Genomic DNA, 18,667 nt, shown 5'->3' with positions numbered 1-18,667 from the left:
TTTTGTGACAGGGTTCCTCTGTGTAACAGCCTTAGCTGTCCTGGATCTCACTCTGTAGACCAGGCTGGCCTTGAACTCACAGAGATCTGCCTACCTCTGCCTCCTGAGTGCTTGGGATTAAAGGCTTGTGCCACCGCTGCCTGGCAATAGGTGAATTCTTTACAAGCTGAGGAAGACTAACAAAAAAGTGGGGAACATAGTCTTATAAATTCAAGTAGTTGAATTCTGCCAATAACTTCATGCTTATATACAGAGCCTCAAATGACATGGGGAACACTCTGATTTCAGAGTAGTGAGACCCTGAGCTGTGGACCCAACTAACTAGAACCTATACTCATGGGAAATGTGAGATAATAAGTTGGTGTTGTTTGGGCTACTAATTTTATGATTTGTTTAAAGAACACTATAACAAAATTTAACTTAATATGCAGCAACAGAAATTAATACATTGTTTTAATTATATATTTATGCTACATAGAAACTATATAACCAACTGATAACAGGGTTAATTCCATGAAGGAGTTTGGCAGCAGTCAAGGTTTTATCTGTAATGTTTGAATGTTTCCAAATACATAAATTTATAACACTGGAAATTAAAAATACATCAGACCTGGAAGTTCATATCAATAAAATCAGGAATGAATGCAGGAACATAAACTGGACTTTACAAATATAAAAAAAGAATATATATAAAGTACTCTCAACAAGTGTATGTAAAAAATAGAGAATCTAGATGAAATTGAGGAATTCCTGTAAAAACACAAACTATAATAACTGATTCAAAAAGAAATAGAAAAATCTAACTGGACCCAATCAAAACTACATTAGGAAATAATTTTAAATACCATCTAAAAAAGCCTAAAACAATATGGATTCACTGATGAATCCTACCAAACACTTAAAACAGAATTAACAACAATCCTCAGGGACAGAGGAGGAGGGGAGGCTTCCAAATTCATTCTATGAGGCCAGCATTACCCAGCTATCAAAATGAGATAAGGACAGCTAAAGAAAAGCAGATCAATATCCCTTATGAATACACATACAAAAGTCCCCAGCAAAACAAATCTAGTACCATACATATGGTATGCCCCAAAAGGTTTAGGCACCATAACTAAACGGAACTTATTTTTGGAATGCCTGGTTTATTTAACATTTGAAATGTTGATCAATGTAATCTATTAATCGAAGAAAAATATCACATGGTCATCTCAATATTCACAGTAGAACCTTTTGGCAGACTTTAGCATGATATTTTTCATGATAAAAGCAGAGTTCCAAAGGACATCATTGAGACGTAAGAAGATAGGAATGGTGATATAGCTCAGTTGGTAGAGTGCTTGCTAGCACGCACTGAGTCCTGGGTTTGCTGCCAAGCACTATACAAACTGGCTAGGGTAGTGCATGACTATGACCCAGTGCTTTGGAGGTAGAGGCAGGAGAATCAGAAGTTCAAGATCATTCTCAGGTATCTATCAAGTTCTAGGGAAGCCTGGCCTATGTGAGACTCTGTCTCAACAAGAGAAAGGTGTGTGCTACCATGGCCCAGCTACCCCCTCCCCGCTTTATTTTCTCATTCTCTTTGCTACATATCACTAGTCATCAAAGTTAAGCAAATGAAAATGAGATACTGCTATTGGGCCTGCCTCCTCCAGCACTTTGTGCATGTCGTGCACAGATACCCATGGAGGCAAAGCACCCAAACACATCATTTTCTTTTAAAAAAGAATAAATTATTTTGTATATAAATGATATTAGACCTACTTTGTTTCTTGAACCACATGAGATCAGGTCTTGCTATGTGTTAAATGCAGATGTTGTCAAATTAATTCTGATGGTGTCAGGGATTGCTATTAGTTAAATGCAGATGTTGTCAAATTAATTCTGATGATGTCTAGCAATTCTGCAAGGGGACAAAATGCACTGCAATAATCCTCCCCAAATTTACACATTGAAGACGACACGTCTGTGTTTGCTGCTCTGGTACACAGTAAGCAAGGATTCTATTACAGGGATTTTTGTCCTAAGAACTGATAGAAATATGTGCATATGTAAAATATCCACCCCCTACTTGTGTAAGTAAAATGAAAACTTAATAGTATGCAAACATGTCTCCCAGTCGACCGTGTTAGAGTTTGTTAATTGTGTTCGGTTTGAAATCTGGTTTTCCTGGCATTTTCCTGGAGGTTTGGGGCAGTGTCAAGGGAGCCGCCTCTGGTAATAGGCTTGGCTTTCTATTTGTTGGGTTGAGGTGACCGGGACGTTTAGATGAATTGAGACTAAGGAGCCAACTCCGAGCATCTAAGGAAAGGATCAAACAAAACCAAGAGCTAAATCTGAGAAACGACGACGTGTGAGGACGGAAGGTGGAAACGCCGATGGGGCGGGTGGGGGTGGGGGTGGGAGAGGCAAGCAACTTGAGGAAGGAGTAAGCTGGTTTTACTTTGGTCAGTTGTCTGAGACGTTCGGTGGGAACACCCCTGAACGAGCCTCGGGCAGCTGAAGGCGAAAAGGAAAATAAAAAGTAGCGTTGTTTCCTCTCCTTCCTGCCGTCCGCTCGCCGCCTAGGATCTACAGCGTATTTAAAGCCCGCCCAGCTTGACCCGGGAGACCTCCGCGCCGGCTTCAGCGGTCGCGTTTGGCCCGGCTCAGCCACCGTGACTCGCCTTTGCGCATGTGCAGGGCGAACGGCCGCGAAGGTGAAGATGGCGGCGGCCGGGGCTGCGGCCCTGGGAGTCCGGTGGCTGCGAAGGGCAGCCCGCGGTGTGGTGCCCCTGGAGGCACGGAGAGGTCCGCAGGGACGCGCGAGGGGCGGGTGTGGGAAGCGGGTGGCTGACGTTGGCGGCTTCGGGAGGGGGCGTCCCTGGTACAGCGGCGGCGGCGGCGTCCCGGCCGCGGGGCAGGTGCATCAGCGTGTCCGGGAGAGGGCATGGAGGGTTCCCCTAACTCCGACCTCTGCAGTCGTTGCGGCTCAGTGCCTTCTGGGTGGCTAGAGAAGCGGGGCCATCTGACCGGCACCCCTCTGCGCCCAGCCTTCCATATGACCAAGGACATGCTGCCGGGGCCGTATCCTAGGACGCCAGAGGAGCGGGCCGCGGCCGCCAAGAAGTACAATATGCGCGTGGAAGACTACGAGCCGTACCCGGATGAAGGCATGGGGTGAGGTGGGGTCGCGGGGAGGTCTGCTCGCCTTAGGGGCAGTGATGGATGAAGCCCGTGGTGCGATCGGGTGGTGCGACTCTGACGTTTTCTCTCGAACCCTGTGACCCCAGTCAGAGTCAATGGTGTGGGTGCTTTTCTTGGTGGGGGGCGGTGGGAGTGGGTGAGTGAGCAGCTGCAGCCGAGAGGACTTCAATTTTTTCCTTGGCTCAAGCTGTTTTCCTCAAATGAGGGAGCCGAGGTTTTAATGGCTCCCCCGAGGACTCCAGAATAGCGAAATTCTTCCTTGGCTCCATCCAGAGTCCTGGGCTTCATTTAGATTGAGCATCTGCTGGGCTCAGGTGCTGTCGTCTAGGCACGTGACCAGGCTGGAGCTGCACTCCTGTCACGAGAACCTTAATCGTGGATGGTGTGCTCCGTATTTGTATATGTCTCTTCAAAAATTTGTCTATCCCTCACCGCCCCCCTCTTTTTGACGTTAGAGATGTGAAAAGCGCATCAACTGTTCAGCAAATTAAATGCCAGCCCTCATTCTCCATTTGGTGTTAGTTCCTCTGCCCCTGTATCCATGAAGCACGGTGAATGATGTATAGTAATTAAACATCACCCTCACTTCCTGTGTTAGAATTTCCCCTCCTGGCACCTCTTGTTCTTGTTTCCCAGTCAGTTTCTTTGACATTCTTTGACACTTACGATCATTTTCCATGTTTTTTTACTGTGTTATGGACAGGGTAGTAGTCTGTATAAGGGGAACTTGGATTTGTTGGGGGAGAACCCAGCTAAGCAAGACCTCCCACGAGGCGTTTGAAGCATGAGGATGTATATCAACTTGTGTTTAAGAAACACAGCAGTTATGGAGGGGGAAAAAAGCCTTTTTTAATGTGTACCTTTTTTGTTTCTATTCCAGCACATGTGGATGGCTTTGTAGTTGGAGCCTGTCTGATGAAGGAATGGAATAATTGATTGCTAAAACTCCCTTTTAGTCCTAATTATAGAGTTGTGTGACTTTTCTGTGTAAAAGAAGATAAGGCCATGTTGTTTCAGGATTTAACATAACCTCTAAATATAGTTTGAACTTTTTTTTTGTTCTTTTATTAGTACTAGAACCTGAGATCTTGATTTGGGGTAGGTTCTTCTATCCTTAAGTAGTCATATCTGTCTCTTTGTTTCTCATCTTTGAGATGAGGGCACTGAATTGTCAGCCACTGCTTCCAGCCCTTTCCAGAAGTTCTTGCTGTCTGTCTCTCAGGTACGGTGACTACCCAAAGCTCCCTGACCGCTCACAGCTGGAGAGGGATCCGTGGTATGACTGGGATCACTCAGAACTGAGGTTGAACTGGGGCGAAACGGTGAGAAAACCATGCCCATTTCACTTCTCTCAGTTTTCTTGTGTTTTCCTGGGATTCTCTTTAGTTCATGGAGTACTTTTTTGCTAAGCTTTTCTGCTCAAGGAAGCAATGTCTAGTAATGTGAGGCCTGGAGTTGTACATGTGGTACACAGGACGGACCTTATAGGAACACCTAGAGTCCTGCGTGCTGTGAACATTGTGTGTGTCAAGTGTGAGCTACCCTAGATCAAGCTGCCTTTCATCTTTGCTGGCTCTGTGCGTCCGGGGCCTCTCAGAAATTGCCCCCAGGAAGTGGAATGGTTCTGTTAAGCCTTGTATCAGGCTCTGGCCATTCTAGATTGTCTGTTGTCTTAGGGTTTCTATTGCTATGATGAAACACCATGACCAAAACGCAAGTTGGAAAGGAAAGGGTTTATTTGGCTTACACTTCCTCAGCACTGTTCATCATCGAAGTAAGTCAGGATCTCAAACAGGGCAGGATCCTGGAGGCAGGAGCTAGTGCAGAGGCCATGGAGGAGTGCTGCTTACTGGCTTGCTCAGCCTGCTTTCTTATAGAAACCAGGACTACCAGTCCAGGCATGGTCCCACCCACAATGGACTGGACCCTCCCCCATCAGTCACTAATTAATAAAATGCTTTACAGCTGGGTCTTATGGAGGCATTTTCTCAATTGAGGTTCTCTTCTTTCAGATGACTCCAGGTTGTGTCAGGTTGACATAAGACTAGCCAGCACACCCGTCTTTTGCAGGAAGAACAGTTTGTGACAGTTATATGCCTTTCTGCCACAGATGCACTGGGACCTAGACATGTATATCAGGAATCGTGTGGACACATCCCCTACACCTGTTTCTTGGGATGTCATGTGTAAACATCTCTTCGGCTTCGTGGCTTTCATGGTTTTCATGTTCTGGGTTGGAGAGACTTTCCCCTCCTACCAGCCTGTGGTGAGTATTTTATGTCCTCCCCAAAGGATGTTTGCTTTGCCTCCTTTCCTGAGAGTGAAGTCTCTGGAGTAGGAAACTAGCCAATACCAAGTTTGGCTTCCTAGAGTTTTAGAAGATAGGAAAATGAAGGCCTTATCAAGCAGCACAATCGTCAGAGCACTGCTCTCCCTCTGCCTGTGGACCAGTCTAATTGAAAAGACAGACTTTAGCATCAAATAGTGGAGGAGAATGTGGAAGCTAATCTTCAGAGTTTCCATTTGAGGGTGGTAGTTACCAGTTACAATTTAGTGAATGGCCTTTCAAGGCAGAGTCAAAGAATCTAGAGCTGAAACCTTGTCCTGTACTGGACACATGAAGGGCACTATCTGCAGAGTAAATAGTGTCCATGGTAAGCATAGACAGTTATACTCCAAAGAATTCAGAGGACATAGAAAATACTTTCCAGCTTAAAGGAAGTTTTAAGAAATTTTAGAGAAACGACATAATGAGCATCATTTGACCGTGTTGTGAGAGCCTGGCGTGGTCTGTCTATGTATGCCTATAATAAACGCCCAGAGTAGGGGGGGCTGCTGTGAGGGAGCGGGATTGAAACTAGAGGCCAAAAGAAAGGGTTTGGGTGCTGGGGAAGTCAGAGCAGTAGGAGAGGAGGCTGGTGACTCAGGCCTGTGAGAGGCTCAGTGGGGAAGGCCCTTGCTGTCAACCCTGTTGACCTGAGTTCAGTCCCTGGGACCCCGTGGGTAAGGGAGAGGACTGGCTCCTGTGAGTTGCCCCCTGACTTCGGCATGGGTGCCATGGCGAGAGTGTGCCCACACACTTGGATAGTCAAGAAGTAGATGTCATTGTAAAATAGCCAAAAATTTAAAGCGGTCGTTTAAAAAAATAGTTCCTAGCCGGGCGGTGGTGGCGCACGCCTTTAGTCCCAGCACTCGGGAGGCAGAGGCAGTCGGATCTCTGTGAGTTCGAGGCCAGCCTGGTCTACAGAGTGAGTTCCAGGAAAGGCACCAAAACTATACAGAGAAACCCTGTCTTGGGGGGAAAAATAGTTCCTAGATAACCAGCTAGGGACTGAGTTTCCTAGAGAACTACAGTATATTCATATTCCCCAGGCCTGGTCCTTGGAAGTCCTAATGCTATGGCTCCACGATAGGGTTCTAGAATCAATATTTTCAACAATCTCTAGGTAGTTATAAAAGGCATTTAGAATTGAAGATCACTATATTAAAAAACACTGTGAGGTGAATTGATTAGTTCCATTGAGCAGCTTTTATTGCATATCTGAGGATTTGAACTTGATGGCATAGTGGTCTATTAATTGAGCAAATATTTATACAACCTCTACTATGTACCAGATGTAGACTGTGCCAGGGGATAGGGATGCAGGAATGTCTTGGGCTGCCTCTAGTACCAGGGAGCCGTTTTTGTTTTTGACTGGAAGACTGACATGACGAGGGCCAGGTTCTCGGGAAGGTTTATCTGGGAGTAGTCTCCAGGGTGTGTTGGAAAGAGAGCCGCAGGCAGAGAAGCTGCAGGGTTTGCAGTCGGCTGCCGGTGCTCCCTCTGCAGAGATAGTGTCCTGAAGGTGGCTGGGACGCCGTGCGCACTGACACCAGCCCTCTTGCCCAGCCCAGGGACTCTGCTGAGAGCATGTGGGGCTGTGGTGAGCACTGACCTCACTTCAGGAGAGCGAGGGACAGTGTGGCTCTTCCGTCTCTCAGTTCTGTGAGCACGTCACCCTCCTCTCCTCCCTGTGAGCTGTGTCCTCTGGCGGCCGTTTGCTGGTGAAGCCGGCGCTCCTAGAGCATGTCCCAGCCATGTCTCCTCTGCTTCCCCCACCGCTGCTCCTGCACGCCTCATTTGCCAGGCCACTTTAGTGGTGGAACCATTAGAGGCTGAGTGACTTACAGGAGATTGAGTCTGTCTCGACCCCGAGAGAATAGGATGGATGGATGCATCGTCTCATTTAGAAAGCTTTGGCTCGGACGTCCCCCTTCCCCACCTCACTTGCAGGGCAGGCACCACTTCCCTTACAATTGAGGCTTTCTCTGCTGTGGGCGAGCAGGGGCCAGGAGCATTGCTTCTGCCACGTTAGCTCAGCTGGGTCTGACCAGAGGCTACTGTTCACCCATTTGCTCTGCAGCATCGTTAACTAGAGTAGGGTGTAGTCAGGTATTGGCCGGCTGGCTGTTGATCTTGCTGACCTGTGTGGTTTTTGGTTTTGTTTTCTTCTTTAGGGGCCGAAGCAGTACCCTTACAACAACCTGTACCTGGAGAAAGGCGGTGATCCTTCCAAAGAACCTGAGCCGGTGGTTCACTATGAGATCTGAGGAGGCTTCATGGGCTTTTGTGCCCTCTAACTAGGATTCCCTCATTCCTCGAGGTTTAACCTTAATGGAATCCTAATAAAGCTCCGTACTGCAGCTCCTGTGCCTCATTTCCCCAGGACTAGTCACTGCTGTGAGAGCCTCACCTTTGTGCTTTCTCTCTGCCTGCTGCCTACCAGCTCTGAGATCGGAGCGTCAGAAGATAGTAGTTGGTTCCTCTGGGGCTCTGAAGGTTCTTGAGAGCTGCAGGTTGTACCGCAGGTAGGGAAGGGCCAAAGAAGGACGGACTTCCCAGTTTGGACAGTATTTCCTTTAAAGCCACGTTTGTGGAGCACGCCCGTGATAGCATAGGCAGCTGAGGCAGGGTTGTGCAAGTTTGACCCCAGCCTGGGTACATCGTGAGGCTATAAAAGTCAGAACAACCTGAACCTTTTAATTAACAATTGTTAGGTTTAAAAGACGTGTGGTGCATGCCTCTCACCCCAGCACTCTGGAGGCTGAGGCAGGAGGATCTCTGAGTTCAGGACTGATCTAGGCTGTGTAGTGAGTGTGAGGCTATCCTGAACTGTAGAGTAAGACTGTTTATTTAAACTCTTCAATAATAGTTAGGTTTTAAAAGAAAGTAATGTTTCAAGTATATGATGGGATAGCTGGGGAGGGACTGCTCTAAGGCTGGGGCATTTCTGCATTCCTCCTCTCAAAGCGAGATGTCTGAAACAGCTTCTTAGTAAATTAACATTGCCTATACTGTGGATTAAGGGATGCATCCAAGCTCCTGTGACAGCCTTAGAAAAAAGCTACGGTTTTGATTGTCTGTCAGAATTCATCTCTATTTTCTTAAAAATTTTTTAAAACATACCTTGTCAGCCACAAATAAAAATCATATGCAGGTATCACCAAAGACTATGCAAGCGATGTTACTGAGAACTACCCCAACACTGACTTCTAGGTGTCTTGTTTGGAAGTTGCACAAAGTTCTCAGATCTACAGTGATTGGTCACATGACTTTAATCCCAGCACTCAGGAGGCAGAAGCAGGCAAATCTCTTGAGCTCTAGGCTGGCCAGGGCTACATAATGAGATGCTGTCTCAAGAATTTAAAGTGAGTGAAAGATGGCTTAATGTTTAGGAGCACTGGCTGCTCTTCCAGAGGACCTGGGTTCATTTCCCAGAACCCATATGGTGGTTCACAGCTGTCTGTAACTCAGTCCCAGGGGAATCACACACTATCTTCTGTCTTCCAGGGACACTACATATGGTACAAAGACGTTCAGGTAAACACTCATTTAAAAAATGAAAACAAAAGCTGGATGTGCTGGCACATGCTTTTAATCCAAGCACATGGAGACCAGAGGCAGGTGGATGTCTGAGTTGGAGGCTCGCTTTGTCTATGCAGTGAGTTTCAGGTCAACCAAGACTACATAGTAAGATCCTGTCTCAAAAAAAACCAAAACACAAAATTAAAAAAGGATTAAAAAGTATAGTGATCAGATTGAGGTTTATAAGGAAGCAATAATAGTCATCAGGGTGGTCATTGAATAATCTACAACATAACCACATATGCAGTCTTAGGGACTAAGCAGTAAGGCCCATGGCAAGTAGACCTGACTGGTGTGACTGACCACTGAAGAGTGGGTACTACGGGCTTCCGGGCAACCCAAGCACATGTCTGTTCAACTTCAAGGAGGCTAAGAATTAGCAGAAGGAAAACATGGTGGTTCGTGCTTGAAACTCCAGCAGATAAAAGAAATGCTATAAGTATCATCTCTGGGTTTTTATAAAATTAGAATGTGTTGGGGGGACATCCAAAGATGAGCTGAGTACACTGCCCATCAGAGTTTTCCCAGTGACAGTGACTCCCCTGTGTCGATGCATCTGCTTTTTCAGGTGACCCAACAAACATTCTGTGTTTAGGGTTTTGCCTTTTTGACAGAGCCTTACTATGTAGCCCTGGCTGAGATTAAAAGAATATTTTCCTAACTGTATTTCACTTGGAAACCTGACCCATAAGAAAGCATGTACAAGTCTGTACCACCAGAAGATGGCATCGGATACTTGGGACTAGAGACAGAAAGTTGGAAGCTGCAGTGTGGGTGCTGGTAATTGAACCTTATGACTTCAGTTCAGATTTCTTTTTGTAGTACTCCATCAGTGTAGTTAAGACTTCTGCTTTATTTCCTAATTTTAGGGTATTGATCAAGGTTCAGTGTGTATGTGTTTAAGTGTGAGTGAGTGAGACAGGGTCTCATGTAGTCTAGGTGGCCTTGAACTTGCTGTGTAGCTGAAGAGGACTTGAACTTTGATCCTTCTGCCTCTACCTTCTGAGTACTGGGATTACAAGGTAGCCACCACCATAACTGGTTTCTGTGGTGCTGGGAAATAAAACCAGGGTTCCAAATGTATGGGGTAAGCAGCCCTGGACCAGCTGATCCACATCCCCAGCCCTAAGGTTCAGCCAGCCATTGACCTTGTTCATTCCCTGACGCCACCCCGGTCTACCTGTTTCTGTGCGAGGACATCAGAAATGGTTGTTTAAGTGCTTAGTATGTGACAAGAATGGTCCCGGCACACCTGTGCCGGATGTGGGTTCCAGCCTGCTCTCAGAACTACCGAGTCTGTCATCAGGTAATGCGCACCCCAGATTCAGAAGTGAGTCAGGTAGGGGTTACCATACAATTCATGAATCAAGTGAACTTTCAAATCAACTGACTTGGTTATCTATACCTGCCACAGTTCCCTCAACTTGAAAAGCATATGTGATATCTTCACATTCTCTTTCCTCTTCCTCCAGATCTCTAGCTCTGTTAACAGTGCCACAATCACCCTGACTACACCAGTGGTCCTCAACCTTCCTGATGCTACGACCCTATAATACACTCCTCATGTTGGGGTGACCCCCAACCATAACTATTTTCGTTGCTGGTTCATAACTGTAATTTTGCTACCGTTATGAATCAATGTAAACATCTGTTTTCTGATGGCCTTGGGTGACCCCTTCGGCCCGAGCTTGAGAAATGCCCTAAGCCTCAGCAGTCTTGAATCCTTAGCTTTATCAGTCAGGAGAGCCGAGCCGGTGGAGCTTTCCTTCAGTCACCACTATTAATCCAGGCTTTCTTCCCTGGTCCCTGGGCTGTTCTATTCCTCTTGGAATTGGATCTCTGCTTCCAGCTCTTGTCTCTCCAAGGGGATTTATACTGCCCAGATGCAAAATGCAATCGTCACTTGTGCCACTGGTCCAAAATTTTCAGTAATTCCCTCTTAACCGCATAATTAGATGGTATTCCACAATCTATCGGCGCCCATTCTCACCCAGTCTTTGATTGATGGGATGGAAAATGCCAGGACGCCTAGCCACTTTGCCACCTCTTGTTGACATCACCTAGTGTTCTTTCAGCTCCAAGGAGTAATGGTCGTGCGCCTGAAATGTGCCTGACATCTTCCATGAAGCCCCTGGTCAACAGTCGTCTCTCCTTCCACGCACAGCCCTTAATCAGTTTGTGGACACCGCTACTGGTGGGCTTCAGTGTGTATCACTGCTATTTACAGCCTCGATTGCTTTTTTTAAAATTCTTTTTAGCTAAATGGATCACACCGAGAGCTCGTGGGCTAAGGGCCCAGTCTTCCTTCGCTTTAATAACTACATAATAAATAGAAATAGTGTTTTCCATACGTAGGCTATCCATGGAGCCTGGCTCAAATAGACTAGACTAGAATAGATTAGATCTTGGGCGCCAGAACTGTGCAATCACAGGGCAAGTGAGGATAGCCCTGCTGGGAAACCTCTGCACTGTCGGTGCTTATTTGCGTTACCGAAGCTTGGTAAGGAGCGAGTGGAGGGAGCGGGTCGCGGGTCGCTGCCAAATCAAGTGTTCTTTTGGCCCTCGGCAGCCGCCGTCCTCAGTGCGATGTGCCCTAAAGCCCTTCGCTTGGACATGACCCATAACCCGGGCGCTGGGCACAGGTGGGTTTCCCCCGCGGATCCGGGGCCCCGGAGCACCGCTCTTCCCGCGGATGTCATCGGGGAGCTCGCCAGTCGCCGAGACCCCGCCCGGGCCGCCGTGCCTCTGGAGCACCCAGAACGAACCCCTCCGACTGGACCCGGTCCGGCTCCCCGTGCCACGCCGGGTCCCCAGCCCCGCCAAGGTCCAAAAGCGCTGCGTGCGCCTGCTCCTCCACCCCGGCCCTGACCTGGCCCGGCCGGGAGCCCTGGCCATTCCTAACTGACCGTGGAGTGTCTCCTAGGGCAGTCGGCGGGCGAGAATCTGTGTTGACCTTCCCTAGGGCCTGGACTGCCAAGGGTAGCTGGCGCCCAGGTCGTGGTTCCCCGACCCCATCCCACCCGTCCACTACCCCAGCCGTTCTGACCCTAGCGGGGGCTTTTTAGAAACTGATGCCTCAGAGCAAACTGTATGGAAAGCGGATTTTCCCTGTTCCTTCAGTCAGTGGTTTAAGCATGTCATGGCATTTTTGCTTAAATCAATATCGTGGTTAAAAGCACGGGGTTTACATTGCGGCTTAGCCGGTTGTTGTCTGTGCAGAATGGGGATAACAGTTTATAGAACTCTGGAGGGAAATTAATGAGTTGTACCTGTCAAATGCGCTGTTGGTGATCGCTGCTCTTCTGTACCGGATGGCTCTGACCAGCAGGCGGCACTGGTGACGGAATGGTATGGTTTGCTGGTCCAAAGACAAGAGAAGCAGAGCTTCAAGTGTTTAGAAGTTCCCAGAAAAATCTTAGCCTAACTGACAGCTTTAAGCTCTCTTCAAGCTGGAAAGAACAGTATAGATTAAGTAATATTATCTCCTGTTTTTAATAGGTGATCTACCCTGACTGGCTTGCTCAAGCAGATCACAGTAGGCTCTAAGTTCCCCTCTTTACCTCTTTGCACTTTTGGGAGCCTGTGAGGATGAGACCCTGAATGTACATTAGAAGTGGAAATAACAGAGTTAAATGAATGTGGTGTGGTGGTTCACACCTGTAATCCCAGCACTTGAGAATTAGAGGCAAGATAATCCATACTTCAAGATTATTCTCAGGTACATAGCAAATTTGAAGCTAGTCTGGGTTATGTGAGACCATGCCCCACACCAACGGAAAGAAACAGGAAAGAAAAGATGGTTCTGTGGGTAGCGGCAGCAGCATACCATTCTTACAAGAGGATTAGGGGTGGGTTCCCACCACCCACATGGTAGCTCACAACTGCGTAACTCCTGTTCCAGGGGATCCAACACTCTCTTCTGACTTCTGAAGGCATTAGGTACCCATGTGGTGCACAGACATACACGCAGGCAAAACACTCATACACATGAAATAAACACAAATATTTAAAAGATGAAACAAAACAAAAGTGAAATGAGTATTTACATTCATCCGATCATTCATTCATTCATGAGATACCAGGCACTTTCTCTGTATTCTTTTTTTAGATTTATTTATTTATTATGAATACAGCATGTGTGCCTACAGGCCAGAAGAGGGCACCAGGTCTCATTACAGGTGGTTGTGAGCCACCATGTGGTTGCTGGGAATTGAACTCAGGACCTCTGGAAGAACAGTCATTGCTCTTAACCGCTGAGCCATCTCTCCAGCTCCACTTTCTCTGTATTAATCATAGGTTTGAGCAGTAGTTAGAACACAGTGAGAAATGATGCTGGCTTTTATGAAGCTTACCTATTGGTGGAAGAGACTGCAATGTGGCTGTAAATAAATAAATTGTGAGAAAGAGAACAAGTGAGACTGTTTGGGGTTGGGCAGGTCACCTCTGAAGATACTGGATGCTCACCCAAAAAGATTTATAAAAAGCTAGCTATGCATAGAGTGAAGGAAGAACATTAGCATATGGGAAGCAGGGTTTGCAAAGGCCCCAGTGTAGGCAGAGGCCCTGAGATGAAAAAAGACTTGTGTGGCTGGGGAACAATACGTAGGAGGAAAACCAGAAAGATGTAGCAGTGAGCTGAAGCCTGAGATTTAGTCTCCATGTGCTAGGTCACTTATTTCATGATGGAATGCCAATATCCTATTTTTTGAGTTCAGTGACTCTTCGATGTGGAAAATGAATTAGATGATGCCATGGGCAGCAAGGAGAGTATCATTTGGAGACTTTTGTAGTAATACGGGTGAGAGACTATGGTACCTTCAAATAGACTAGTGGCATTGGCTGTAGAAAAAGGACATTAGAACCAGGGAGATGAAATGATGGATTAGAAATGGGAGGAGAGACCAAGGGTGATTTTCAGGTTTCTGGGCTGAGAGCTTGGGTAGGTAGAAATACCATTTATCACAACGAAGAAAGCTGAATGAAGAACAGAGGATTGTGGAGGGACATAGGACAGAAAATTCTGTTGTAGCTAGACTATCTTAGATATCTTTGCTGTATTTGTGAGTGTATTTTTTTTTAGATAAGGTCTTACTATATATGTAACTCACGATTGCCTGAATTTATGATCCTAATGCCTCAGCCCCTTAAGTGCTAGGATTATAGATGTGCATCACAAGTAGAAATGTTTAATTAGCAGTTTAATATAGAAATTGGTGCTCCAAGGACAAATGTATGTCAATAACATAAATATGGGGTTCATTGGCTCACAAACAATATTTAAAGCCACAGAAATCAGGCAAAGTCACTGAGAAATTAGTTAGTTTGATGGCTGTTACCATTAGGCCTGTGGTAACTAGTGTGATTAAACCTTGGGAGTTCGCCAGGCGGTGGTGGTGGTGGTGGTGGTGGTGGTGGTGGTGGTGGTGCACGCCTTTAATCCCAGCACTCGGGAGGCAGAGCCAGGTGGATCTCTGTGAGTTCGAGGCCAGCCTGGGCTACCAAGTGAGTTCCAGGAAAGGCGCAAAGCTACACAGAGAAACCCTGTCTCGAAACCCCCCCCCCCAAAAAAAAAAAAAACCCTTGGGAGTTCAGAGAATTCAATTTTAGCAATTGTATAAATAAATGAACTGCCCTTAACTCCACAGATGATCTGGTTTTTTGCATTCTGCATTTGTTGAAATACTTCATCTTGTGGAGAAGAGAGACAATACCTGTGTCTGCGGATGCTCCCTGGATCTCTGGCCCTAAGATCTTTGGTCTCTATTTTCAGTGAGTCAAGGGCCATATATGTTTTCTGCAACCTTCAGAACAGACCATGAAGTTGAAGGAACTTGAGAGGCCAGCCGTCCAGACATGGAGCCCAGCCAGCCAGTACCCTGTGTATCTGGCCACAGGTATGATGGCAATTTGGATTAGGAGCTGCTGGAAGTTGTATGTCAAAGGAAACCTTAGTATCTAGGCCACTTTAATGAACCCAAGAGGAAGCTGTAGGGTTGTCAGGTGGGGTCCCTGGTAACCACCTTGGACCGTGGCTTACAGATGACCTCTCATGCTTTCCTTGGGGTTAGCTCTTGAGGAAGGCTATACTAACTCTCTCCTGTTGTTTGCTTTCGACTCCCTGCCATATTCACGAACTAAATCCACGCATATATTGTTCATTTGCTGCCTCTTCCTTTCTTTTCTTGTGACTAGGAACATCTGCCCAGCAACTAGATGCTTCGTTTAGCACAAATGCCACACTGGAAATATTTGAGGTTGATTTCAGGGACTCTTCTCTGGACTTGAAACACAAAGGAAGTCTTTCTGTCTCAAGCAGGTACTATGATGGGACTGTGAGTAGGTTTTCAGGTCAGACCCTGATGAATATACTAATAGAGGTCCTGGGGGTGGTGTATACAACTCAGGGATCACGATGTGATAAGTCTGTGGAACAGGAGTTCTGTGAAGTCTCAGAGGAGCTAATTCTGTGCAAAAGGATTTGAAAACCAACCATTTTCACCTTATCAGTCAGCAGCAGCAACAGCAGTATCAGGCAGGATGCAGGTAATAGAGCTGCCCTGCACAAGCCAGGACATGAGCACCAGGTCTCTCTTTGAACCCAGGGATATTGACTCCTTCCTCCCTTGGCTTTTGTTCAAACATCAACGTTACACAATGTCACACTCTTCTGCCAACAAGGAGGAGAATGAGTGATCTCTCCTCATGGCTCTTAGGTGCTGGTTGGGTACTCAGAGTTTTCCTGGCTCTGGCCAGCTGGATGCTCATGGATTTCTTGGGTATATTGTGTAACAGCAATGAAAGGAGGATCATTCACCCTTTGTTGGCAGGAATGTCTACAAGAAGTTCTTGTAGAGCTCAGTGTGCAAGGCAGTATCATTGGGACCCTGTATATTTTACTCATTCCTCAGAATAAGCCTAAATTGTAAATTCCATTATTTCCATTTTACATGGGTAATAGAAGTCCCAAGAAGCTGGACTTGGCACTGAAATATGTTCCTCTCTGAGTGCTAAGTCTGCTCCCTTCTATTATTTCACTGCTTTTATTTTTTAGACAAGGTCTTGCTAAGACTGGCTTTGAACTCACAATCTTGTCAACTCAACCTCCTGGGTAGCTAGTTTTACAGATGTGTTGCCATTGTATCTGGCTCTCCACTGCCTTTTTAAGGGTTTTGTGAAGATTGTGCTTGTAGTCTGATATAATAGTCTGTAAGTTTTTATACCATCAGAAAAAAATGTGAATATTCATTGTAGTCGACTTCATATTTAATATAAGTAATATTACCATACTACTGATCTACTGATTTTATATATATATAATATATATATATAATTTAGACTAAGTATGTAAGTCTTTTTCTTCCAGCCCAGTAAATTTTCTTGTCTAATTTAGAGATTGCTAGTCTTGAAGGCAGCCTTCCATCTGATTACTGATGGCCTCTATTCTTCCTTTGCTTCTGCAAGTCTATCTTGTGCGTGCTCTCATGGAAAGCACAGTTGTGCTGGGTTGTGCCTAGCTGTGATGCTAATTAGACTGTGTCATTTTAGTAAGTTACATTGACTGCCCTGAATTTTCTCACTAAGAACCTACTGAGACATGCATCCAGATCTTACACTCAATCTCTCCCAACTTTCTCTGTGGGAGATTTCCTTTCCCTTTTATTCCTTAAAACTTCCCTGGGGGTTGTTGGGGTGGCTCATCAGGAAAAGATGCTCGCTGCAAAAACCTGGCAACTGGAGTTCAGTCCCCAGAACTTCATGAAGAACTCCCACCATGCAGGTGGAAGGAGAGAACTAAGTCCATAGAGTTGCCCTCTGACTTCCACGTGAGTGCTGTAGCACATGTATCACACATATACCATGCGCAAACACAATTTTAATAATACAAATTTAAAAACAAAACCCCTCTGTGGTGGTCTGAATGAAAATGGCCCCGTAAGCTCAAAGGGAGTGGCACTGTTAGGCATTGTAGCCTTGTTGGAGTAGGTGTGACCTTGTTGGAGGAAGTGTGTCACTGGGGGTGGGCTTTGAGGTTTCAAATGGTCAAGCCAGGTCCAGTGTCACTCTCTCTTCCTGCTGCCTGCTGATCAGTTGTAGGACTCTCAGCTACCTCTCCAGCTTCATGTTTTCCTGTATGCCACCATGCTTCCCACCATGATGATAATGAACTAAACCTCTGAACTATAAGCCAGCCCCAGTTAAATGTTTTCTTTATAAGAGTTGCCAGGGTTATGGCATCTCTCCACAGCAATAGAATACTGACTAAGACACACCCAATCCTTTCTCTTATACCTTTTCCTACTAGCAAGACATATTCTTCCAAAATCTCTCTTCCTCTGCCTGCTTTTTTTCTTCACACCCTCAGTCAGATTGGGCCCTGAAGCTGCCCCCTTTTCCCTTAATTTATGATGCCTCTGAGAAATATTCCCTATTTAGAAATATTTGATGGAAAGCAATGTTCTGAAGTACCTATGGAGGTATCAATAAGGGCCAACTTAAGCTATAGATAGATTGAAGAGACATCATGGCAAAAGTTGTGGAATATTACTTTAACTACGTAAGGGTGTGTTTCATTTGTTTTACTCTGCCTGCCTAAGGCACCCAATTGGTCTAATAAAAAGCTGAATAACCAACAGCGATGCAGGAAGAGGGACAGACAGGGCTGGTGGGCAGAGAGAATAAGTAGGAGGAGGAATCTAGGAGAGAGAGACACAGAGTAGGACATACAGAAGGAAAGAAAGGTAAACAGCCCCAAGGCAAAACGTAGATGAAGAGAAACAGGCTAAATTAAGTTAAAGAAAAAAAGCTAGCCAGAAACAAGCACAAGCTAAGGCCGAGCATTCATAACTAATAAGAAATCTCAGTGTCGTGATTTGGGAGCTGGTTGGTGGCCCAAAAGAAAACCTGCTATAGGTAAAGGCCACCTGACGCAAGCAGGGTCAGTGCAGATCAGCATGCGCACTGAAGAAGCCGTGTGGGTTGTTAGACAAATATCACTATGGAAGAAGGGTTTGGGGGAGAATCTTCTTGGGCTATGGCAGAATGAGGTTGGAGGTCAATGTGTGACCTGCTGCTCTATTCCTTCAGCTTACATTGAGACTCCAGATCTCTGAATATCTGCAGAATCTCTGTAGGACCCCATCTTGAAACAACATAGGGGAAGTGGGTGGTTCATCTGGGTGATAAACTGAACCTTTATCTCAGTTCTCTGGATCCTCGGAGAACAAGGTTTAAAGTGAGAAATCCATGGAGTCTGCTCAAAGGGCAAAGGGATTTATTAAGAAAGGAAAACTCACAAGACAGAACAGAGGAATTGTCGAAGGGTCCTGGAAAAGGTGAGGCACGGTCCCACGCTGTTCTTCCGTCTGAGACTGTCCCATGAGGGAGTGAAGAGAGCGGCCTACAGTGTGTCTCAAGTCTTAAGAGTAGCCCCGAGCCATGCCCCAGGGGCAGGTACTTAGGGCAGTTACATCTCTGGGGGTGGTGCTTCAAGGTGATAGACAGAACAGCTAGCCACTGCAAAGGTTGGCTTCTCATTGGGTGCTGAGGGACAATGAACACTTAGCTGGAGAGAAAGTC

General features: G+C 46.2%; 2 protein-coding genes across 16 annotated transcripts in view; both read left to right on the top strand.

Moving 5' to 3' along the window:
- The first annotated feature begins 2,630 nt into the window (after nt 1-2,630).
- On the top strand, nt 2,631-7,869 carry Ndufb8 (NADH:ubiquinone oxidoreductase subunit B8). The gene is made up of 5 exons (XM_006988165.4): nt 2,631-2,790; nt 3,033-3,159; nt 4,409-4,508; nt 5,297-5,452; nt 7,684-7,869. The coding sequence occupies exons 1-5, from the start codon at nt 2,706-2,708 to the stop codon at nt 7,774-7,776; spliced, it is 561 nt and encodes a 186-aa protein (XP_006988227.1). The 5' UTR covers nt 2,631-2,705; the 3' UTR covers nt 7,777-7,869.
- A 3,732-nt stretch (nt 7,870-11,601) lies between these two features.
- Sec31b (SEC31 homolog B, COPII component) overlaps nt 11,602-18,667 on the top strand; it is a 30,333-nt gene continuing 23,267 nt past the window's right edge. For 8 of the 15 annotated variants that reach the window (XM_076563165.1, XM_076563155.1, XM_076563161.1 and 5 more), the window contains exons 1-3: nt 11,602-11,733; nt 14,862-14,985; nt 15,284-15,407. In XM_076563165.1, coding sequence (XP_076419280.1) covers nt 14,907-14,985; nt 15,284-15,407 — 203 coding nt within the window. In that variant the 5' untranslated portion in view covers nt 11,602-11,733; nt 14,862-14,906. Of the gene's footprint in view, nt 11,734-11,790; nt 11,916-14,735; nt 14,986-15,283; nt 15,408-18,667 lie in introns of those variants that run through there. The other 7 variants (XM_042264124.2, XM_076563163.1, XM_076563156.1 and 4 more) reach the window with 4 other exon arrangements.

This window comes from Peromyscus maniculatus, chromosome 1 (assembly GCF_049852395.1).
Source record: "Peromyscus maniculatus bairdii isolate BWxNUB_F1_BW_parent chromosome 1, HU_Pman_BW_mat_3.1, whole genome shotgun sequence".
NCBI lineage: Eukaryota > Metazoa > Chordata > Mammalia > Rodentia > Cricetidae > Peromyscus > Peromyscus maniculatus.
Note: the sequence above shows the minus strand (reverse complement) of the source record. Positions and strands in the feature narration are given on the sequence as shown.

Excerpts from the sequence above, each read along its gene's own strand:
- Ndufb8 (XM_006988165.4), top strand. The coding sequence starts at position 2,706 with ATGGCGGCGGCCGGGGCTGCGGCCCTGGGAGTCCGGTGGCTGCGAAGG. Across the intron at positions 2,791-3,032 it reads GCCCCTGGAGGCACGGAGAG|CCTTCCATATGACCAAGGAC; the intron begins GTCCGCAGGGAC and ends CTCTGCGCCCAG. Across the intron at positions 3,160-4,408 it reads TACCCGGATGAAGGCATGGG|GTACGGTGACTACCCAAAGC; the intron begins GTGAGGTGGGGT and ends TCTGTCTCTCAG.